General features: G+C 42.5%; 1 protein-coding gene across 2 annotated transcripts in view; it reads right to left on the bottom strand.

The window, feature by feature from the left end:
* Window positions 1-1712: 1712 nt before the first annotated feature.
* Window positions 1713-25830, bottom strand: part of LOC112236665 (mothers against decapentaplegic homolog 1) — a 29743-nt gene continuing 5625 nt past the window's right edge. The window contains exons 2-7 of one of the 2 annotated variants that reach the window (XM_024405263.2): window positions 11859-12474; window positions 8912-9217; window positions 7698-7814; window positions 5306-5527; window positions 4370-4626; window positions 1713-4186 (exon numbers count right to left, since the gene is read on the bottom strand). In XM_024405263.2, the coding sequence (XP_024261031.2) occupies window positions 4043-4186; window positions 4370-4626; window positions 5306-5527; window positions 7698-7814; window positions 8912-9217; window positions 11859-12258 (1446 nt within the window). In that variant the 5' untranslated portion in view covers window positions 12259-12474 and the 3' untranslated portion in view covers window positions 1713-4042. The remainder of the gene's footprint in view (window positions 4187-4369; window positions 4627-5305; window positions 5528-7697; window positions 7815-8911; window positions 9218-11858; window positions 12475-25830) is intronic. The other variant, XM_024405265.2, reaches the window with a different exon arrangement.

Genomic DNA, 25830 nt, shown 5'->3' with positions numbered 1-25830 from the left:
GACCAGTGAGATATACCTGCTGGATTACGTGCTACGAGTGGGTGCTGCTATGGTGACCAGTGAGCTGAGATAAGGCAGGGCTTTACCTAACAGAGACTTGTAGATGACCTGGAGCCAGTGGGTTTGGCGATGAGTATGAAGCGATGGCCAGCCAACGAGAGAGTACAGGTCGCAGTGGTGGGTGGTATATGGGGCTTTGGTGACAAAACGGATGGCACTGTGATAGACTGCATCCAATTTGTTGAGTAGAGTGTTGGAGGCTATTTTATAAATGACATTGCCGAAGTCGAGGATCGGTAGGATGGTCAGTTTTACGAGGGTATGTTTGGCAGCATGAGTGAAGGATGCTTTGTTGCGAAATAGGAAGCCGATTCTAGATTTCATTTTGGATTGGAGATGCTTAATGTGAGTCTGGAAGGAGAGTTTACAGTCTAACCAGACACCTAGGTATTTGTAGTTGTCCACATATTCTAAGTCAGAACCGTCCAGAGTAGTGATGCTGGACGGGCGGGCAGGTGCAGACAGCGATCAGTTGAAGAGCATGCATTTAGTTTTACTTGCATTTAAGAGCAGTTGGAGGCCACGAAAGGAGAGTTGTATGGCATTGAAGCTCATCTGGGGGTTAGTTAACACAGTGTCCAAAGAAGGGCCAGAAGTATACAGAATGGTGTCATTGTTTTTTTTTAGGTAGTATGTACATGAATGTATAGTTAAAGTGACTATGCATATATGATAAACAGAGAGTAGCAACAGCGTAAAAAGAGGGGTTGGGGGGGGAACACAATGCAAATAGTCCGGGTAGCCATTTGATTATCTGTTCAGGAGTCTTATGGCTGTGTCAATTGTGTGTGTCAATTTCATGTCCCAACTCCCCAAGGGTGATCCGAAGGTTTTTATACCTAAGGGCCTTGCAACAGGTGTTCTTCCAATACCACGGCCTCAGTCTATATCAGAGGAGGCTGGTGGGAGGAGCTGTTTGATGTGTTTGAGTCCATTCCATTCATTTCATTCCAGCCAGCTTCCACTATATCTGGTCACACCACTCTTCTATCCACACTCATTCTCCTCATATGAGAACTCACCCTTCAAAGAATCATACTTGCAAAATATGTGTTCTTGACTAAATATGAATGATTTTGTGATTTATATTATTTGAGGTTAAATATCATCATGGTGTATTCTTCTGTTTGCTTAAAGGCGCTACATGGCCATTAGGACGTCTGCATTGGCCATGCAGCATTTATGGTGATACAGCCTCTGCAGAAGTCAGGGCATTCTTGGGCTTCACCAAGCAGCGCAGAGCAGTTGTGAAGGAAGTTTTCAAGGAAGTGAGTTTGTGTTTATACAGGACCTCTCGCCCCCACCTACCATTAACCAATCATGTCAATGCGGAGCTATACAGAGCCCTCCGCATTTGTTATAAAATTTGAGAGGCGCATAGCGATGCGGTAGAGTTCAATTTGGTCTCTGCGTGCCTCTAGAGGCTCCGCGATTCTGCCACTCCATACGGCGCATCCGATCACATTTCAGCCTAAATGGGCTCTTATGCAATATTTATACTGAACTTTCTAGAGTGTCAACTTGAAACTGTTATGTAGCTTATGATACCAACATTACACGTGTTGACATCCGTGGACATTAACTTTAGTTTGGACATTGACATTTTAACGTTATTTTATTCTTAAACAATGAAAACAATATAAGGCCACAGGTAATGAAACAACTTTATTTATTGAATCTTCCAGTAGAGACTTGATATTCATGGAATAAAACTGCTTTCTGGGAGTACTACTCAGCAAAAACAGCGCAAAGGAAAAAAAAAAGAAAAAAAAGAAAAAAAAAGAGAAGAGGCAACAATCCGTGAAAGTGCAGATAACAAGAAACAACAAGAAAACATATTTTTTAAAAATACAAAAATCAATACAACTTGTAATAGCGGATGGGGTTTTCTAAGCCTAAAATAATTGAAAGACAAAAACAGTCATGTATTAGGGCCATCAGTAACTTACTCACCAGTGAAACTACTCTTTTTTTTCGGTCAACAAGTTCTGAAGGATGCCATTGTTTTACGTGTCATAATATCCATAAACCCTAGCGGTCAAACAGAGAAATGGTTCCAATCGTCATTCTGCCATTCATTTTTCCCATAGGGGATTTTAGAAACATTTCAATGAGGGCTGTATTTCATGAAGGCTTACCCTGGCGTGACGTTTTGACAACCGTGTAAATCTCTCTAGGACAAGGTGACTTAGTAATATATTCGCCCCCAAAAATGAAACGCTAATTAGCTGCTCATGTGGCTATCATAAAGAACTATAAATGCCATGATGATCTGGACGAGCCTGCCGAATCGAGGCAAAGGTAAGAATCTCTGAATTAACTATCTAATGTTAGCTAAATGTAGTAATGAATAAATTGGTTACATTTCTTTAAATTAACAATTCTGTTAACTGTCTTGTGCAAGTTCTGAATGGACAATACCTGTTAGCAAAGGTATCAGCTAGTGATGACCTGCAGGAGCTTGAAAGGATTTGTAGTTTTGCATGATGTCTACTTTGATGTTAATTAGCATTTTCAAATCTGAGAGTAAATAGCATAATATACTGATAAAAGTCACCTTGTCCAAGAGCGATTTACATAGTTATCAAAAATGTCACGCCAGGGTAAGTTTCAAAACACAGTCCTTATTTGAAGTGTTTCTAAAATCCCCTATGGGAAAAATGATTGGAACCATTTCCCTGTTTGACCACTAGGTTTTATGGGTATTATGACACCTCCACTGTGGGGCTCTATGTGACTCTACAATTGATTATTTTCTTTTTTTGCTGTACCATGCACAGCTAGGGTCAAACTGAACTATCATACGCTTGTGCCCGTCTCTGTCTCTGCCTCGTGTCATTCTTCAGTCACTACCTAAACAAGCCAAACGGTGATTTGCTACACTAAACCAAACTACGCGTTTGCAAAACTGACTGCACAGCACTTTGATCTAATGTTGAGTATGCCTAAAACACGATTCAAGTCGTTAAGTTCAGTTGTAACACGGGTGTATCACAAGAGAAGTATTTATTTATGTACAATTTTTAAAATCTTATGTCCTGTGAGCACAATCCCACAATGCCCACCTCACTCTCCCGCCCCGCTCCCACGGACGCCCTCTCCCGATTTCTCCTCATGACAGGGTTTGTAAATAATCTAAAGGGATTTTATGTAGGGGTCTTTTTCTTCAACTCTTTTTATTTGCCAAAACCTAAAAAAAACTACAAAATGTAGGGTTCTGAAGAGACATTTGTATTTACTGACCTCAGTATCTTCCTACATTCTAAATATGTTCATAAGAAACATAATATTTCTACATTTTTTTCATCCATATTGGTTGTCTTCCAATCCTTCCAATTCTGTACACATTTTTCGTTGTAGCAACACATGAAACTGGCTGTATGGGTTTCCAATGTTAACCCAAAACACAGGGGAAGGGGAAAGAAAGAGGGGAAAAACTGCCAGAACAAGATCAGGGACCCATATTCATGTATTAGAGTGCTGATCTATGTTCAGGTCCCCCCAGTCCATATACATTTATTCATTATGATCTAAAAGGCCAAACTGATCCTCGTTCAGACTCTTTCTGAATATGGGCCCCATATGAGGAGGATACTTTGCGTAATGCTGAATTGATGATTAGTTTATAATGATTCGAGTCTGATTGATAATTATTACAGTTGGTCACAAAGATCAAGTATCTTCCAGATGCTTCTATCTCGCCCCTACCACACATCCCAGTCTGCAATGTGCCCAATTTCAGACATAATCCCTCAAGTACAAACCCACCAGGGTTGGGGTCAATTCCATTTCAATTCAGTCAATACAGTCAATAAACTGAATTTCCAATTTTAATTTAGATTCTCTTGAAATTCCAGTTTACTTCCTGAATTGACTGATTTCAATTAGAATTGTCCCCCACCCTGAAACCCACCTATCCCACCCTTCCACTGGAACCTAAATGCTGGGTTTGGACAGCCCTGGGGCCTGGGGAAAGTTTTGTCTAGGACACGGAGGAGATGGGGTTGTGGGGGGAGCCCATCTGGGTTAGCACCTTGTCCAGCCACTGCAGAGGACCGTGCAGGTGGATCTCAATCCAGCAGGGGGTGCTGGTCACATCCTGGCGGTGGTACTCTGCACCCCAGCCCTGGGAGAGCAAGAGGAAGAGAGATATTCTCTTTAGGGACAGGTATTATCATCATGGCTCTTTCTCAATCGCATTTCCTTTATTCTTTTAATTTTCTCATCTTCATCTCATGACCCATCATTCATTCTGAACCATTTAACATTATATGCTCTATATTATGGGATGTATGTCTATGACAGTTACCTTGACGAAGCTCATGCGGATGGTGCACATCTTGGTCAGCTCGTAGACAGCCTCAAACCCGTGGTTGACGGACTGGGCCAGCAGCTCAGCAAACTCCTGGTTGTTAAAGATCTTGAGGCTGCAGCCGCTGGGGATCTTACAGACGGTGGTGGGGTGGAAGCCATGGTGGTAGTTACAGTTCCGACTCTGGACGAAGATGCTGCTGTCACTCAGACATTCAGCATACACTTCACCACCCACATAGTACAGGTGGACTCCTGGGGAGAGGGGAATAGAGGGTTACATGGGACTAGAATGGAGTAGAGTACAGTAGATTAGAATGGAATATTCTTGCCTTTGGCAACTTGCTTGGATTCTTAATTGATCCATTAAAATGCTGATTGGACAGCACCACTCCTATTTAGCCACAGCCCATAACACACTGTATCTGAGCAGCTTATCGATCGCTGCAGCTGTACATAGCCCATCTGTAAATAGCCCATCCAATCTACCTACCTCATCCCCATATTGTTTTTATTTACTTTCTTGCTCTTTTGCACACCAGCATTTCTACTTGCACATCATCATCTGCACATCTATCACTCCAGTGTTCATTTGCTAAATTGTAATTACTTTGCTACTATGGCCTATTTATTGCCTTACCTCCTTACTCCATTTGCACACACTGTATATATATTTTTCTATTCTGTTATTGACTGTACTTTTGTTTATTCCATGTGTAACTCTGTGTAGCACTGCTTTGCTTTATCTTGGCCAGGTCGCAGTTGTAAATGAGAACTTGTTCTCAACAAGCCTACCTGGTTAAATAAAGGTTAATAAAGAAAATAAACACTGACACTAACAATTGAACCAGTCCTGTGGACAGTGTGTCCATGGCCTTATATTTGGGATAATATAAGGCAATATAAGTGTGTTCCCATCCATGGCCATTTTTACCTTTGCCAATGTGTCGCCGGGTGTTCTCTATGGTTGAGTTGCGGTTGACGTTGGAGAGGAGGCCCAGGCAGAAACGGTTGCGGTTGTTGGACGGGTCGGTGAAGCCGTCGACCAGGACGCTGGTAGAGTTGGCCTGGAATGCCTCGCCCACCCGGTTGTTCAACTCGTAGTACACTATAGAGCACCAGTGTTTAGGTTCCTCGTAGGCCACCGGCTGAACATCTAGGAGAACGGGAGGAGAACAGGAGGAGAGGAGACAGGGATGAGAGGGAGGTTGTTCAGCTTGTCGTACACTATGAAGCACCAGTGTTTAGGTTCCTCGTAGGCCACCGGCTGAACATCTAGGAGAACGGGAGGAGAGGAGACAGGGATGAGAGGGAGGTTGTTCAGCTTGTCGTACACTATGAAGCACCAGTGTTTGTCCTCCTCGTAGGCCACCGGCTGAACATCTGTACAGGATGTCAAACACACACAGAAAGGGTGAGATGTGTGTATTATCAAACACACACACTCAGGCACACACACACACAGTGAGACATTTAAGCACACATGCACGCACGTGCAGATTGACTGGAGTGGCTCATGAGCATCAAGCCTTCTGTTCTGATAAAGTTCAAGTCTGTCTGTGTAGTCTGACTTTGAGCTGCAGTCTGATATAGCAGATGTTCATCTTTCATCTCCTTCTTCTTTTACTAGGATTAGAGAAAAAAAATTGTGATTTGTATGTTGATGACTAAACGTGGGAAAGGTGTATGAAATGTGTAGTATGTGACGTTAAGTCTGAGTTCACACAGAGAGCTATAGGTCATGTTTGCATACAACAGAAACAGAAAATCAATGACAAATCCATCCAACCCCAGTAGACTGACTGTGGTCAGTCTGGACAAGGCCAGTCTTGATCAAATAATTTACACTGACTGCGGGCAGTCTAGTCTGGTCTGGGATCAGTATTTATTGAGTCAAGCAGTCAGTCAATAGACCAAGCCGGTGCCCGCCTGGTGCTGTCTCTCTCTGCCCGGTATCTTGGGTGAGCTTTATGCCAGCTGGCCCCCTCTCTCTAAGGGACGGAGGGAGAGTTTATCCAAGCGGCATACTCCTCCCTAACATCCTCTGCTGAGAGTAGCGGCCATCAGGTGTATTTGGTCTATGCTTTTCCTAGATCCATCGGCCCGGCCCACAATGGAAACGGCCCGGACCTCTAGAACACTACACAGGATGCAGCTTGGGGAAGGATAGAAAATTCCCCAATCACCACTTCCAGGGAGTATTTCTCCACACCCATTGCAATATCCATCTGTGTGGGTGGGGATACTACTGTGACTGGATGCGTAACAATTATATAGGGAGATTGGTAAGGAGATTGCAATACTGGTTTTAGCGAGCGTAAAACAGTTTGTACAATTCTGCCCAATACCTTGGCTGCTGAAAGTATCCACAGACTGTGTACTGTAGACACTTCAAAATTGCTTCAACTTCAAAAATCAAACCCCTTTGACACATTATCTTTTGCCATGTAAACAGCCTGCATGTCTGGCGGCATACATGACTTTTGCGTATGGACTGGCTGTTCAGATGTGTGATGTGTAGGACTGCCAGATCTCCACAGCAACTAACGATTGACTGAACCACAGTTGAGGTAGGTGGTGGCAAACAAGGGTTCTCAACCATTTTTTTATTTTTTTTTAAACAAGTGTTTCAGATATAAAAGTTGGATGTAATTAGTGAGGCCAATTCTTAACGAGCTTTCAGTTAATTACCACCGGCAGAGATGATGTCAGCCAGAAGCTTTTAAAGGCCTCGTAAAAACTGCTCTGAGACCATACTTAATTGGCAGACTCTGATCTTTCCTCTGGGTTGCATGTATAGACTGACGCGTTTGTGTTCATCATACTAAAATCTAAAACCTAATGCCTCAAAATGTTGTGAGATGCTCTGCTTTTCTGAACGTGGATACGCATTCATGTTATTTTCCATTTACCCTGCATTAATGATCATATAAAATTCCCCTTTAATTCTCTTTTAATTGAATATATGAAGGAAATTGTTTTTTAGCTAATCTTTTCCAACTCATGATGTGCAATTTCGAAGGTCATCACATGAATCACCCCTTATTTTAACAGAGGGATAAAGCACCTAGATCCGTTTTTATTACTAGCTTTACAGCATGCATGAGAACTTTAATGAACACCGCCACAAACCCCAACAACCACGACTACTTTTCAAGTGTTATTATCAACTACATAGCCTATTAAAACTGAGTTTGATTCACCACGACAAATAAAAAGCAGAGTGTGTCATGGTTGCATACTTGTACCCAGAAAATCCCTTGCACCTGTAGTACGAGCTGGTGGGGCGCTGACAGCTCTAAGAGGGTGATGTCACAGCTGATTACCTGGCCTGTTGCTGATCTCCAGGGGCAACGTGGGGACCATCAGGTTGGTGTCCATGGGCTGAGGGCAGTCCTGAGTCATCCGCTCCTCTGGGGGCAAGTAGGCTGGAGGGGGGGTCTCTGGAGGAGGACAGGGAGAGGGGTGAGAAGGGGTTTAAACCAGAGAGAAAGAAGTCTTCCAACTGTCACTGTATACTGAACATTGACTGACCAGCTTTATCTGTTTTGGAGCCTTTGGTTTAGTCCAACATGCTAACAAAAACACCTTTACCTACACCAGAGTTTCCCAAAGTCCTCGGGACCCCAAGGGGTGTACGTTTTGGGTTTTGTCCTAACACTACACAGCTGATTCAAATAGCCAACAGGCTTTGATCATTTGAATCAGCTGTGTAGGGTTAGGGCAAAAACTAAAACGTGCACTCATTGGAGTCCCGAGGACCAAGTTTGGGAAACGCTGACCTACACAGTACAGCTACCTGAATATTCCTGGCATACGTCCTTTACTTACTGTCATCAACAACAGTAAGTCTATTGCTGCTTAGCCTATTCCATTGTTTATATTGGATCAGCCATTTGCCAAGCACACACATATATACACTGAGTGTCCAAAACATTATGAACATCTGCTCTTTCCATGACACAGACTGACCAGGTGAATCCAGGTGAAAGATATGATCCCTTATTGATGTCACTTGTTAAAGCCACTTCAGTCAGTGCAGATGAAGGGGAGGAGACAGGTTAATAAGGGATGTTTAAGCCTGGAGACAATTGAGACATGGATTGTGTGTGTGTACCATTCAGAGGGTGAATGGGCAAGACAAAAGATTGAAGTGCCTTTGAACGGGGTATAGTAGTAGGTGCCAGGTCAAACCGGTTTGAGTGTGTGAAGAACTGCAACGCTGCTGGGTTTTCAAGCTCAACAGTTTCCCATGTGTATCAAGAATGACCCACCACCCAAAGGACATTCAGCCAACTTGACACAACTGTGGGAAGCATTGTAGTCAACATGGGCCAGCATCCCTGTGGAAAGCTTTTGACACCTTGTAGAGACCATTCCCCGACCAATTGAGGCTGTTCTGAGGGAAAGGGTCTGCAATTCAATATTAGGAAGGTGTTCATAATGTTTTGTACACAGTGTAGATACCCAAGAGGGGGGTGGCATAATTCAATACATTGTTACCACACTAACCGTTATAAAAGTTATTAGTGAATTGTACCTGGCATCTGACCTGGCGGCTCACCTGGCATCTGAAATGGGCTGCCTGGGTCAGAGCTGGTGGGGGAGTGGGGGAAGGTTGCACTGCTACCACTACCAGGGGAGCCGGGGTAGCTGTTCCCCCCAGGGGAGTGTGTCTGTGTCTGGAGGAAGTTCATCTGGGTGTTCGCCTGGGAGAAGGACTCTGGGAAGGTGGCGTTCTGGGGCATGTGGGGCTCGTTCTGGTGCAGAGGGTTGCGGAAGCGTGGTAGCATGCTGTGTTTGGCATTGAACTCGCTATTCCGCGGGACCAACACCGGGGGCAGCACTGAGACAGAGGGGAAGGAGAGAGGACATCAGGGTCATGTTCAGTTGGCATGAAACCGAACAAAACAGACAGAAACATGGAGGGACAACCTGGACTTGCCCAATAAGAAATACATTTTGTTTTCTGCTGTTAAATGTTTTCTGTTGTGTACTCTAATGAACACGACCCAAGGTTAGTTACATGAGCAGTTTCTGTATCTCTATACTGCTTTGAATGGTAAGTTATGGCCCGATTCTGCACAAAATGGCTACAGGGTCTGTTGCACCATTGCATAGATAGACACTATATAACACATTCATAATAGGTGAGGCCAGTTTACGTTTCAAATGAAAGGCACATCCAAATACACTCTGCTCTATAATCAATATTCCAATCATTAAATATTCTAGCCTTTACAACTCTCAGCAGACCTATTATTATTCCCCATTTAGTTTCATTGAGATGTTCAGAGCCTTTTTAGTTGAATACCTGCTATGATGCAAAGGCTGACCCTGCTAGCAAGGGTATTGTGGGTAGCGAGGGTAGGGGGTTAGCCCTCTCTTTGTGTCCCTAAGCTCCATGAGTCCAGTTAGCGCACACACACACACACACACACACACACACACACACACACACACACACACACACACACACACACACACACACACACACACACACACACACAGAGCCAGGAAGGACAGAGTTCTTTAATTATAGCATCATAAAATGCCTCTCTCTTTCCCTCCTCCCTCTCTCTCTATTCGCTGTGCACATTTGCAGATGCCCCTGCATTTTTGGAATTGCAGCTTGCAGCGTGTTGGTTTAGCCAGCAGTATTTGGCCTCTGTACCAGACATCCTGTTCAGAGAAAACATCTCTGAGGTGAGTGAGTCCATTTATGAAGAATCTATCAGATGGAGAAAAATATGATTGTGGCTAGATGGTGATGTGAGGTCCATTCAGAGGTATGAGATCAGATATAAACCACTAGAGATCTGTTCCATGAATATCCACAAATAGGTAATAAATATATAATTAAATAATACTGAAACTAAGAGTTTTGTCAATGGAGGCAGATAGGCTAGTGGTTAAGAGTGTTGGGCTAGTAATCTGAAAAGTCGCTGGTTCAAAGCTCCAAGCTGGCAAGGTGAAAAATCTGCCGTTCTGCCCTTGAGTAAGGCAGTTAGTTAAACACCAACAACAACTGCTCCCCAGGTGCCAATTATGTCCATTAAGGCAGCCCCCCACACCTCTCTGATTGGGTTAAATGCAAAAGACACATATCGGTTGAAATCATTCAGTTGTGCAACTGACTAGGTATCCGCTATCCCAATAAAATGCTACAATGAGAAAGATTACTGGTCAAAAGTTGTGTTTTAAATTCTAATTACAGCATATTCTGTTGACAAATTTAGTTTGAATGTAATTTTTTCCCCCTATTGAATACTATTGCATAACCAAATCCCAAGGTCGAGTTCGAACCCTGGCTATTGTTCTATATAAAACTAGTGTCAGGGCGTTTCATGTTATCTGTTCTATCCTGGTGTTACTGCTTTGGGACTAGCTCTGTCTGTCTGTCTGTGTGTGTGTGTGTGTGTGTGTGTGTGTGTGTGTGTGTGTGTGTGTGTGTGTGTGTGTGTGTGTGTGTGTGTGTGTGTGTGTGTGTGTGTGTGTGTGTGTGATGGGGGAGGTGTGGACGGACAGGTGCTACAGCCCAGTTGTTAAAACAAGTGTGTGAGGCGGGCATCCGCTCCTCCCTCCCATTGTGTGTGGCTTCCTGTCCCCTTCTTCCTCAGAGAAACAACACGTGTGGTGTGTGTGTGTGTGTGTGTTCCCCGGCCCGACTGGCCGCACAGAGCATGCCAAAAACAAAGCCCTCATTCTCCCCTGGCTGGAATTTCCTGCTACACACACTGACACACACTCGCCTCCCTTCCTGTAGCACCCTGTGGACAGCTGTTTCTGTCTAGTCAGCTGGGCCTCATCTTTTGCTTAGCAGACAGACAAAAGAGGACATTTGATGTCCCCTGTCCATTAGGGAAACAAATATCTTACGGTTTCACATACACCCACACATTCACACGTACACACACACGTGCATGCGTATAGGCACACACACACACACATGCATAAATACAGTACACGCATGTAAGCACACACAGCTGATATTTCTGAGGCATATCTATAGTGTGTGGTGGTGTTTTGTTTCTCCTGAGTCTCAGTGCAGACAGATTAGAACACCTGGCTGACACAGGGAGGATATGAAAGGGGGGAGAACATCTGCAGAAACCATGGGAAGGATGAAAGCCACGAGCAGAGACGAGATAACATATGGCTGATGATAGGGGAGGAACAGGCTGCTGGGATGGGTATGTTATATGGGTTATGTGTATGGTTCACCATTAATGTTTCATGTTCAAGAGTGATGTGAAGGATCATAGGAAATGTAGGAACTATCAAAACACATTTCGAAAGGGGTCATAAATCAAACATGAAGTAAATGGGGAATTGGGCTGGAAAGATCTAGTGGAGAAACTTTTGATATATTTACACAAAACTGAATTAAAAAGCATATCATCCTTGATGATAATTTTACGTTGACTTTCCACCACAACATAAACACTCTAATGCTATAACCCCCCCCTCCACCCCACCCCACTCACCTGGACTATCCACTCTCTTGTAGTGGTACGGGTTGATGCAGACATCCTTCTGCTTGGAGCCAAACGGGTACTCACAGCACTCCAGAGCCTTGAGCTCATGATGAGACTGCAGGTCAGGCCACCTCCACACCCTACAGTAGATAACATGGGGTAAGCCCTTCCTGTGGGACACCTGGAGTCTTCCATCCAGGGAGCGAGGGATGGTGACACAGTTACTGGGCTGACCCGGGCAGCTCAGAGCCCTCTCCAACTCCTCCATTGCTCCCTTCTTCTTCTTCAGTTTCTTCACCAGCGCGTCCACGGCTTTCTCCGCCCATTTTTCCTCTTCGTCTCCTTGTTTCCAGCCGAGGAGGCGCTTGACGGCCGGGCTGGTGAAGGAGAACAGGGAGGTGACGTTCATGGTGACGTTCGTGTCTGTCGCCTCTTGCGACCGTGGCGTTGTCGGGACGCTACACGTGAGTGTGCGGGGTTGGGTTTTACAATGGAGAGATAGTCCACTTGGTGAGGGAAAAAGTTGGAGGTTAAAAGCTGCTGTTGTATTTTTTTAGGTGCCACTGAGATGGCTGGGTAGTCCTTGGTCTTCAAAGCTTCAGGACAGAACTTCTGAACAGGACACCTAGGAGGAAGATGGAGGAGATTAAACCAATGCTAACGAAATCCATAACACTTCTAACATAGACAAACAGAGTTCAACAGATTCCCTTCAAGTGGACAGTTGAAGGAAGAGATATCAGTGTTTCCACTAATCTTGCCTGGAAAGCAACTAGCTACCCTCCAAAGGAAACAGAGTGATTCTCTCTATTGGCAGAACAACATTAGCCGGGCGAGGAGAGAGGGCCAATGATGTCACTGTGTTATGACTTCTGGGATTGACAGCAGTGGGGTCACAATGAACACCGTCCCACTACAGTCAGCAGCCATTCTCCAGATAACTTCCTGTACACACGGCCCTGTTACCATCACATAACCACTCTCAAGTGTCACTCAGAGAGACCTCTGTTTCAATATCAACACAATATCAGTAATGTATTGGGCATGCATTCTGGGAAGTATGCTAGAAAGGACATTAGATCATAGAACTCTGCCATATCAATTGGGGCAGTTACATAGAATTATCTGCATTATCCAATAACATTCATTATCCAAATGATTTAGTTGAATAAGAAAATACACATAAAACATCAATTTAATTAGACCAACAAAGCAGAATTGTTGAGGTAGGATTTGGCCGCACTTGAAAGGAAACAGAACTTTATTGACTACGCTGGGTTTTTATATTAACAAAAGAATGTTCTATAAAACACTCAGCAACAAACAGCTTTAAGTGCAGGAATCAGCTAGTGACATCCAGGCCAATAAAAGAGGAAATGCATGGTGAAAATCAGGACAAATGTGCCCCATTCACTGAGGTCCCCTGACACCAATTCACCAGGAGAAACAAGCCCACTCTCTCCTTCTGGAGGGGAAATAAGAGACCAGGGACTCAATAGTTCATATTCCTTTTGTGGAATTCAGCAGTGGTGGAAGCAAGTAGCGTTTTGTTTGAGGATAGTATAGCCTACCCACTTTTCAGGTACCCACATAAATCTCAGATTTATTGTGCATCCATTTCATTGTACACATTATATACTGTATATATCCACCACAACAAAAATACACACATACACAAGTACGCACACACACGTATCATATTTTTACACCCACTGAGTCAGGTACTGCTACTATTCCTACTACTACTACTATTACCACTGCTACTGCTACTACTAATACTTCTAATGCTACTATTACTACTGCTGCTGCTACTATTACTACTGCTACTACTACCACTGCTGCTGCTACTATTACTACAACCACTACTATTATTACTACTACTACTACTACTACTACTAATGCTGCTACTACTACTACTATAACTACTGCTACTACTACTACTGCTGCTGCTACTATTATTACTGCTGCTAATACTGCTACTACTATTACTACTGATATTACTACTATTACTACTGCTACTACTGCTGCTGCTACTATTACTACTACTATTATTACACTGCTGCTGCTACTATTACTACTACTGCTAATACTACGATTACGGCTGCTACTACTACTACTGCAACTATTATTACTGCTACAATTACTACTACTACTGCTAATACTACGATTACGGCTGCTACTACTACTACTGCAACTATTATTACTGCTACAATTACTACTACTACTGCTAATACTACGATTACAGCTGCTACTACTACTACTGCAACTATTATTACTGCTACAATTACTACTACTACTGCTATTAATACTGCTGCTACTACCACTATTGCTGCTACTTCTACTACTATTACTGCTACTATTACCACTGCTACTGCTATTACTACTACTAATAGTACTACTACTACTACTACTATTACTACTACTGCTACTATTACTAATACTACTAATATTATTACCACTGCTACTACTACTATTAATACTGCTACTACTATTACTACTGCTACTATTACTACTACTGCTACTACTACTACTATTAGTAGTAGTAGCAGTAGTAGTAATAGTAGCAGTAGTATTAGTAGCAGTAGGAATAGTAGTAGTAGCAGTAGTAGTAGCAGCAGTAGTGGTAATAGTAATAGTACTACCACTACTGCTGCTGCTGCTACTACTACTGCTACTGCTACTACAACTACTACTGCTACTAATAATACTAATACCACTGCTACTGCTATTACTACTACTACTATTATTACTGCAAATACCACTAATACTACTGCTGCTTCTATTACTACTACTACTTCTAATATTACTACTATTGCTGATACTACTGCTACTATTACTACTACTACTACTATGATTAATGCTGCTACTACTGCTACTATTACTACTACTACTGCTACTACTACGATAACTGCTGCTACTACTACTGCTACTAATACTGCTGCTACTACCACTACTGCTACTACTTCTACTACAACTACTACTGCTACTATTTATAGTATTACCATTGCTACTGCTTTACTACTACTACTACTATTACTACTGCAACTAATACTACTGCTGCTGCTACTATTACTACTGCTGCTGCTACTATTACTACTAATATTACCGCTACTACTATTACTACTACTACTACTACCACTAATACTACTGCTGCTACAATTACTACTACTATTACCACTACTGCTGCTACTACTACCATTACAACTGCTACTACTACTATTACTACTGCTGCTGCTACTATTACTACTACTACTCTTACTACTGCTACTATTACCACTACTACTACAACTGCTACTACTACGATTACTACGGCTGCTGCTATTATTACTACTACTACTATTACTACTGCTACTACTATTACTGCTACTACTACTACTACTGCTGCTACTATTACTACCGCTACTATTACTACAACTATTATTACAACTGCTGCTTCTGCTACTATTACTACTACTACTATAACTACTACTACTATTACCACTACTGCTGCTACTACTACTATTACCATTACTACTATTACTACTGCTGCTGCTACTATTACTACTGCTACTACTACTACTGCTACCATTACTACTACTTCTACTACTGCTACTACTATTATCACTGCTACTACTACTACTACTACTACTAGTACTACTGCTAGTACTACAGACTACTACTGCTACTACTGCTAGTACTACTACTGCTAGTACTACAGACTACTACTACAGACTAACAGGCAGTGATGGTTTCTGTGAGAACAGGTGCTGTTTACAACAGGTGTGTGTGTGTGTGTGTGTGTGTGTGTGTGTGTGTGTGTGTGTGTGTGTGTGTGTGTGTGTGTGTGTGTGTGTGTGTGTGTGTGTGTGTGTGTGTGTGTGTGTGTGTGTGTGTGTCTGTGTCTGGCGGGATGTCAGAATAATAGTAGAGAGAATGATTTATTTCAGCTTTTATTTCTTTCATCACATCCCCAGTGGGTTAGAAGTTTACATATACTCAATTAGTATTAGGTAGCATTGCCTTTAAATTGTTTAACTTGGGACAAATGTTTCAGGTAGCCTTCCACAAGCTTCAAGCTTCCCACAATAAGTTGGATGAATTTTGGCCCATTCCTCCTGACAGAGCTGGTGTAACTGAGTCAGGTTTGTAGGCCTCCTTGCTCGCACACGCTTTTTCATTTCATCCCACAAATTGTCTATAGGATTGAGGTCAGGGCTTTCTGATGACCACTCCAATACCTTGACTTTGTTGTCCTTAAGCCATTACGTCACAACTTTAGAAGTATGCTTGGGGTCATTGTCCATTTGGAAGACCCATTTGAGACCAAGCTTTAACTTCCTGACTGATGTCTTGAGATGTTGCTTCAATATATCCACATAATTTTCCTGACTCATGATGCCATCTATTTTGTGAAGTGCACCAGTCCCACCTGCAGCAAAACACCCCCACAACATGATGCTGCTACCCCCGTGCTTCACGGTTGGGATGGTGTTCTTCGGCTTGCAAGCCTCCCACTTTTTCCTCCAAACATAACTATGGTCATTATGGCCAAACAGTTATATTTTTGTTTCATCAGACCAGAGAACATTTCTCCAAAAAGTACGATCTTTGTCCCCATGTGCTGTTGCAAACCGTAGACTGGATTTTTTTATGGCGGTTTTGGAGCAGTGGCTTCTTCTTTGCTGAGCGGAATTTCAGGTTATGTTGATATAGAACTCGTTTTACTGTGGATAGAGATACTTTTGTACCTGTTTCCTCCAGCATCTTCACATGGTTCTTTACTGTTGTTCTGGGATTGATTTGTACTTTTCGCACCAAAGTACGCTCATCTCTAGGAGACAGAACGCGTCTCCTTCCTGAGCAGTATGACGGCTGCGTGGTCCCATGGTGTTTATACTTGCGTATTATTGTTTGTACAGATGAACGTGGTACCTTCAGGCATTTTAGAAATTGCTCCCAAGGATGAACCAGACTTGTGAGGTCTACAAAAAAAATGCTGAGGTCTTGGCTGATTTCTTTTCATTTTCCCATGATGTCAAGCAAAGAGGCACTGAGTTTGAAGGTAGGCCTTGAAATACATCCACAGGTACACTTCCAATTGACTCAAATGATGTATATTAGCCTATCAGAAGCTTCTAAAACCATGACATCCTATTCTGTCATTTTCCAAGCTGTTTAAAGGCACAGTCAACTTAGTGTGTGTAAACTTCTGACCCACTGCAAATGTGATACAGTGAATTATATGTGAAATAATCTGTCTGTAAACAATTGTTGGAAAAATGATTGTCATGCACAAAGTAGATGTCCTAACCGACTTGCCAAAACTATAGTTTGTTAACAAGAAATTTGTGGAGTGGTTGAAAAACGAGCTTTAATGACTCCAACCTAAGTGTATGTAAACTTCCGACTTCAACTGTAGCTATGGGATCTTTCTCTCTGTCATCACCACCGCCTGCATAGCAGCGACATCACTTCCAGTTTAGGCCTGCAGGTCTCTCCACAGGTGGAGAGGGAGAACATTCAGAGGACTGAAGAAGAGAGGACAGATGTTTCTCTCTCTCATGGTGGGCAGCACATTTTCTATTGGGTTGACGACCTCTCCATGGGTGGACAGGGGGATGGGAAGGGTTATGATGGGAAAGGGATGGTAAAAACGTTGTCTCAGTGTTGTTATGTGATCTTTACATGACCTTTACATCTATTCTTTATACCAGTGGAGGCTGCTGAGTGGAGGACAGCTCATAATAATAGCTGGAACGGCGCAAGTGGAATGGAATCAAACGCATAGTACCATTCCACTAATTCCACTCACTCCATTACCACGAGCCCGTTGTCCCAAATTAATGTGCCACCAGCCTCCTGTGCAGTATACATATACAGTACCAGTCAAAAGTTTGTACACCTACTCATTCAAGGGTTTTTCTTTTCTACATTGTAGAATAACAGTGAAGACATCAAAACTATGAAATAACACATAGAATCATGTAGTAACCAAAAAAGTGTTATATTTTAGATTCTTCAAAGTAGCCACGCTTTGCCTCGATGACAGCTTTGCACACTCTTGGCATTCTCTCAACCAGCTTCACATGGAATGCTTTTCCAACAGTCTTGAAGGAGTTCCCACATATGCTGTTGGCTACTTTTCCTTCACTCTGCGGTCCAACACATCTAAAAAATATTTTAAAAACTCATCAGACCATGGACTCATCAGACCAAAGGACAGATTTCCAACGGTCTAATGTCCATTGCTCGTGTTTCTTGGCCCAAGCAGGTCTCTTCTCTCTGAACTTATCCTCTGCAGCAGCGGTAACTCTGGGTCTTCCATTCCTGTGGTGGTCCTCATGAAAGCCAGTTTCATCACAGCGCTTGATGGTTTTTGCGACTGTACTTGAAGAAACTTTCAAACTTTCTAGAAATGTTCCAGATTGACTGACCTTCATGTCTTAAAGTATTGATGAATTGTCATTTCTCTTTGCTTATTTGAGCTGTTCTTGCCATTATATGGACTTCGTCTTTTACCAAATAGGGCTATCTTCTGTATACCACCCCTACTTTGTCACAACACACTTGTTAATTGAAATGCATTCCAGGTGACTACCTCATGAAGCTGGTTAAGAGAATACCAAGAGTGTGCACAGCTGTCATCAAGGCCAAGTGTGGCTACCTTGAATAATCTGATTTGTTTAACCTTTTTGGGATAGGGGGCAGCATTTTCACTTTTGGATGAATAGCGTTCCCAGAGTGAACTGCCTCCTACTCTGTCCCAGATGCTAATATATGCATATTAATATTAGTATTGGATAGAAAACACTCTGAAGTTTCTAAAACTGTTTGAATGATGTATGTGAGTATAAGAGAACTCATATGGCAGGCAAAAACCTGAGAAAAATCCAACCAGGAAGTGGGACATCTGAGGTTTGTAGTTTTTCAAAGCTTGGCCTACCAAATACACATTGAGATATTGATAAAGTTGCACTTCCTACGGCTTCCACTAGATGTCCACTAGATCTTTAAAAACTTGAATGAGGATTCTACTATAAAGGAGTGGCTCATGAGACCTATTTGAGTCAGTGGTCTGGCAGAGTGCCTTGATCTCATGACGCGCGCTCCCGACAGAGATACCTCTCGTTCCAGTGTTTTTCTGAAGGCAAAGGAATTATCCGGTTGGAACATTATTGATGTTTTATGTTAAAAACATCCGAAAGATTGATTCCATACATCGTTTGACATGTTTATAAAGGACTGTAACGGAACTTTTCAAGTTTTTGTCTGTCTGGATGAAGTGCCTGCGCCTCATGAAGATGGATTACTGGGCTGAAAACGCTAACAAGTGCCTATTTGAACATAAATGATGGAACTTTATGGAACAAATCAGTCATTTATTGTTTAACTGGGATTCCTGGGAGTGCCTTCTGATGAAGATCATCAAAGGTAAGTGAATATTTATGGTGTTGTTAATAACTTTGTTGATTCCAAAATGGCGGATATTCCTCTGGCTGTTTTGGGTTCTGAGCGCCGTTCTCAGATTATGCTTTTTCGTAAAGTTTTTTAAAAATCTGACACCGCGGTTGCATTAAGGAGAAGTCTATCTTTAATTCTGTGAATAACACTTGTATCTTTTATCAATGTTTATTATGAGTATTTATGCAAAATCACTGGATGTTTTGGAATCAAAACATTACTGCACGTAAGGCGCCAATGTAAACTGAGATTTTGGGATATAAATATGCACATTATCGAACAAAACATACATGTATTGTGTAACATGATGTCCTATGAGTATCATCTGATGAAGCTCATCAAAGGTTAGTGATTAATTTTATCTATATTTCTGCGTTTTGTGACTCCTATCTTTGGCTGGGAAAATGGCTGTGTGTTTTTTTGACTTGGCTATGACCTAACATAATCATATGTTGTGCTTTAGCTGTAAAGCATTTTTGAAATCGGACACGATGGGTAGATTAGCAAGATGTTTATCTTTCATTTGCTGTATTGAAAATAGTAAAAATAAATAAAAACCCTTGAATGAGTGCGTGTGTCCAAACTTTTGACTGGTACTGTATGTTACCCAGAGCATTTTTCCAGAAAATATGTATTTTTAAGTTGTAGATTTTATTGTGTATTTATTACTTTTGTAAATTGTGTCAAATAATTCAGCATTAGCTGCCACTGATACTGTGTTGCCTTATCAAGGTTTTCCTGACATTCTGGGATGAGATTCCCTTTTGTAACGGTCGTCGTTGCATGAAGGATCGAACCAAAGCGCGTGGTAAGTGTTCATGATTTTTATTTAAACTGAACAATGAAACAAAATAACAAAGAGCAAAACGACAACGAACAGTTCTGTCAGGTGCAGAAACACAAAACAGAAAATAACTACCCACAAAACACAGGTGGGAAAAGGCTGCCTAAGTATGGTTCCCAATCAGAGACAACGATAGACAGCTGTCCCTGATTGAAAACCATACCCGGCCAAAACAAAGAAATACAAAACATAGAAAAATGAACATAGAATGCCCACCCATGACCAAACCAAAATAGAGACATAAAAAGCTCTCTAAGGTCAGGGCGTGACACCTTTTCATGAACGGAAAAGGAGAGAAAATTAAAAAGTAATGATACACAACTCAATACAAAAGACAGCTCTTGTCTGTCAATCTCAAACACAACCCTGCTTTGATGGGTCAGTCAGACAGTCAAACAGAGAGTCAGTCAGACAGTCGGTCAGACAGTCAGTCACTCAGACAGTTGGTCAGACAGTCGGTCAGACAGTCAGTCACTCAGACAGTTGGTCAGACAGTCGGTCAGACAGTCAGTCAGTAAGACAGTTGGTCAGATAGTCAGACAGTCAGTCAGACAGTCAGTCAGTCTGCCAGTCGGTCAGATAGTCAGTCTGCCAGTCGGTCAGATAGTCAGTCTGCCAGTCGGTCAGATAGTCAGTCTGACAGTCTGTCAGATAGTCAGTCTGACAGTCGGTCAGATAGTCAGTCTGACAGTCGGTCAGATAGTCAGTCTGACAGTCGGTCAGATAGTCAGTCTGACAGTCGGTCAGATAGTCAGTCTGACAGTCGGTCAGATAGTCAGTCTGACAGTCGGTCAGATAGTCAGTCTGACAGTCCATCACACCACATGCTCCAGACTAGAGGTCGACCGATTAATCGGAATGGCCGATTAATTAGGGCCGATTTCAAGTTTTCATAACAATCGGAAATCGGTATTTTTGGGCACCGATTTGTCTTTTTTTTTTTTTTTACCTTTATTTAATCTGTATTTAACTAGGCAAGTTAGTTAACTTCTTCGATATAGGGGGCTCTCTTTTTAATTTTTGGATGAAAAACGTTCCCGTTTTAAACAAGATATTTTGTCACGAAAAGATGCTCGACTATGCATATAATTGACAGCTTTGGAAAGAAAACACTGACGTTTCCAAAACTGCAAAGATATTGTCTGTGAGTGCCACAGAACTGATGTTACAGAAAAAAAAACAGATAAAAAGACAATCAGGAAGTGCCGTATTTTTTGAAACCGCCTCATGGCAATGACACCTTATATGGCTGTGGATGAGCTAGGAGTCAGCTTACCTTTTTCACATTTTCCCCAAGGTGTCTGCAGCATTGTGACGTATTTGTAGGCATATCATTGGAAGATTGACCATAAGAGACTACATTTACCAGGTGGTCGCTTGGTGTCCTCCGTCGCAATTATTGCGTAATCTCCAGCTGCAGTATTTTTCCGTTTGCCTCTGATGAGAAACCGACTGCCGGGAATGATTTTTCAGCGAATAGAATTATGAAAAACACCTTGAGGATTAATTCTAAACAACGTTTGCCATGTTTCTGTCGATATTATGGAGCTAATTTGGAAAAAAGTTTGGTGTTGTAAGTGACTGCATTTTCGTTTTTTTTTTCTTAGCCAAACGTGATGAACAAAACGGAGCTATTTCTCTTACACAAATAATCTTTTTGGAAAAAATTAACATTTGCTATCTAACTGAGAGTCTCGTCATTGAAAATATCCGAAGTTCTTCAAAGGTAAATTATTTTATTTGAATGCTTTTCTTGTTTTTGTGAAAATGTTGCCTGCTGAATGCTAGGCTTAATGCTATGCTAGGCTATCAATACTCTTACACAAATGCTTGTGTAGCTATGGTTAAAGCATATTTTGAAAATCTGAGGTGACAGTGTTGTTAACAAAAGGCTAAGCTTGTGTTTCAATATATTTATTTCATTTCATTTGCGATTTTCATGAATAGGAAACGTTGCGTTATGGTAATGAGCTTGAGGCTATGATTTACGCTCCCGGATACAGGATTGCTCGACGCTAGAAGTTAAGAACACATTCTGATTTTCAATGACGGCCTAGGAAGGTGGGTTAACTGCCTTGTTCAGGGGCAGAATGACAGATTTTCACCTTGTCAGCTCGGGGGATCCAATCTTGCAAATTTACAGTTAACTAGTCCAACGCAATAACGACCTGCCTCTCTCTCATTGCACATTCTTTGCGTTTTGCCAGCAGCTCTTCGTTGTGCGTCAAGCATTGCGCTGTTTATGACTTCAAGCCTATCAACTCCCGAGATGAGGCTGGTGTAACCGAAGTGAAATGGCTAGCTAGTTAGCGCGCGCTATCTTCAAACTTCACTCGCTCTGAGCCTTGGGGTGGTTGTTTCCCTTGCTCTGCATGGGTAACGATGCTTCGAGGGTGCTCTTGTCGTTGTGTTCCTGGTTCGAGCCCAGGGAGGAGCGAGGAGAGGGACGGAAGCTATACTGTTACACTGGCAATACTAAAGTGCCTATAAGAACATCCAATAGTCAAAGGTATATGAAATACAAATGGTATAGAGAGAAATAGTCCTATAAATTCTATATTAACTACAACCTAAAACCTCTTACCTTGGAATATTGAAGTCTCATGTTAAAAGGAACCACCAACGTTCATATATTCTCATGTTCTGAGCAAGGAACTTAACTTCTTGGATATAGGGGGCGCTCTTTTAATTTATGGATTAAAAAACGTGCCCGTATTAAGCGCAATATTTTGTCACGAAAAGATGCTCGACTATGCATATAATTGGCAGCTTTGGAAAGAAAACACTCTAAGGTTTCCAAAACTGCAAAGATATTATCTGTGAGTGCCACAGAACTCATGCTACAGGCGAAACCAAGATGAAACTTCAACCAGGAAATGGGCAGAATTTTTGAAGCTCTGTTTTCCATTGTCTCCTTATATGGCTGTGAATGCGCCAGGAATGAGCCTGCCCTTTCTATCGTTTCTCCAAGGTGTCTGCAGCATTGTGACGTATTTGTAGGCATATCATTGGAAGATTGGCCATAAGAGACTACATTTACCAGGGGTCCGCCCGGTGTCCTTTGTCTAAATTGGTGCGTAATCTACAAGCTGCACGCAGTCATCCAGTGATTGAGAAGAGAGAGGAGGCTTTCAACAAACGATATATCATGAAGAGATATGTGAAAAACACCTTGAGGATTGATTCTAAACAACGTTTACCATGTTTCAGTCGATATTATGGAGTTAATTTGGAAAAAAGTTTGGCGTTTTGAAGACTGAATTTTCGTTTTTTTTTTTTTTGTAGCCAAACGTGACGCACCAAACGGAGCAATTTCTCCTAAACAAATCATCTTTCAGGAAAAACTGAGCATTTGCTATCTAACTGAGAGTCTCCTCATTGAAAACATCTGAAGTTCTTCAAAGGTAATGATTTTATTTGAATGATTTTCTGGTTTTTGTGAAAATGTTGCCTGCTGATGCTAACGCTAAATGCTACGCTAGCTGCGCTAGCTGTTACACAAATGCTTGTTTTGCTATGGTTGAGAAGCATATTTTGAAAATCTAAGATGACAGTGTTGTTAACAAAAGGCTAAGCTTGAGAGCTAGCATATTAATTTCATTTCATTTGCGATTTTCATGAATAGTTAAACGTTGCGTTATGGTAATGAGCTTGAGGATGTATTCACGATCCCGGATCCGGGATGGCTCGACGCAAGAAGTTAAACGTTAGCTTTTTTACATGGCACATATTGTACTTTCACTTTCTTCTCCAACACTTTGTTTTTGCATTATTTAAACCAAATTGAACATGTTTCATTATTTATTTGAGGCTAAATTTAGTGTATTGATGTATTATATTAAGTTAAAATAAGTGTTCATTCAGTATTGTTGTAATTGTCATTATTACAAATAGATTAATTTTTTTAATCGGGCCAAATTAATCGGTATCGGCTTTTTTGGTCCTCCGATAATCGGTATCGGCGTTGAAAAATCATAATTGGTCGACCTCTACTCCAGACCAGTTGCAAAAAAACAACTCGTAATCCAATTCAGATGGAGGAATTCCAGGAAAGTAGAGAGTGATAGACTGTAACAGGAACATCTGGACAGACAGGGCTCTCGACACAGTCACCTACTGTCAACAACATCATACACTTGGATTAGATCTTCTGGATTTCTCCAGTCCAGACCTTACTTGGGTATTTCCAAACCTGAGGAGCTTAAGAGAATAGGTGTGACTTTCGCTCACAGTTAAAAACTGTACGATTTATTTAGCTATTTCAGTCCAAAAAAAACCAGGACGTTTCTTCTGTCAATTACCATCATTAGAATCTACTAATCTCCAACCTGAGGAGGATCTATAATGTATGACCGATATATGATCAGAGTTTGATCAGCATTACTGTATGAAAAAGGTCAAAATGGGATTGTATTCACGCTTGAAACAGACAATGCTCATATGGGGTTGTCTGTGGACCAGTCAAAATAGAATGGGGCCGGTGTTGTGCCCTACTCTGGACTGTATAGAATGGGGCCGTGTTGTTGTGCCCTACTCTGGACTGTATAGAATGGGGCCGTGTTGTTGTGCCCTACTCTGGACTGTATAGAATGGGGCCGGTGTTGTTGTGCCCTACTCTGGACTGTATAGAATGGGGCCGTGTTGTTGTGCCCTACTCTGGACTGTATAGAATGGGGCCGGTGTTGTTGTGCCCTACTCTGGACTGTATAGAATGGGGCCGGTGTTGTTGTGCCCTACTCTGGACTGTATAGAATGGGGCCGGTGTTGTTGTGCCCTACTCTGGACTGTATAGAATGGGGCCGGTAATGTTGTGCCCTACTCTGGACTGTATAGAATGGGGCCGGTGTTGTGCCCTACTCTGGACTGTATAGAATGGGCCGGTGTTGTTGTGCCCTACTCTGGACTGTATAGAATGGGGCCGGTGTTGTTGTGCCCTACTCTGGACTGTATAGAATGGGGCCGGTGTTGTGCCCTACTCTGGACTGTATAGAATGGGGCCGGTGTGGTTGTGCCCTACTCTGGACTGTATAGAATGGGTCCGGTAATGTTGTGCCCTACTCTGGACTGTATAGAATGGGGCCGGTGTTGTTGTGCCCTACTCTGGACTGTATAGAATGGGGCCGGTGTTGTGCCCTACTCTGGACTGTATAGAATGGGGCTGGTGTTGTTGTGCCCTACTCTGGACTGTATAGAATGGGGCCATGTTGTTGTGCCCTACTCTGGACTGTATAGAATGGGGCTGGTGTTGTTGTGCCCTACTCTGGACTGTATAGAATGGGGCCGGTGGTGTTGTTGTGCCCTACTCTGGACTGTATAGAATGGGGTCGTGTTGTGCCCTACTCTGGACTGTATAGAATTGGGGCTGGTGTTGTGCCCTACTCTGGACTGTATAGAATGGGGCCGGTGTTGTGCCCTACTCTGGACTGTATAGAATGGGGCCGGTGTTGTGGCCTACTCTGGACTGTATAGAATGGGGCTGGTGTTGTTGTGCCCTACTCTGGACTGTATAGAATGAGACCGGTGTTGTGCCCTACTCTAGACTGTATAGAATGGGGCCGGTGTTGTGCCCTACTCTGGACTGTATAGAATGGGGCTGGTGTTGTTGTGCCCTACTCTAGACTGTATAGAATGAGACCGGTGTTGTGCCCTACTCTAGACTGTATAGAATGGGGCCGGTGTTGTGCCCTACTCTGGACT

This window comes from Oncorhynchus tshawytscha, linkage group LG11 (genome assembly GCF_018296145.1).
Source record: "Oncorhynchus tshawytscha isolate Ot180627B linkage group LG11, Otsh_v2.0, whole genome shotgun sequence".
Lineage (NCBI taxonomy): Eukaryota > Metazoa > Chordata > Actinopteri > Salmoniformes > Salmonidae > Oncorhynchus > Oncorhynchus tshawytscha.
Note: the sequence above shows the minus strand (reverse complement) of the source record. Positions and strands in the feature narration are given on the sequence as shown.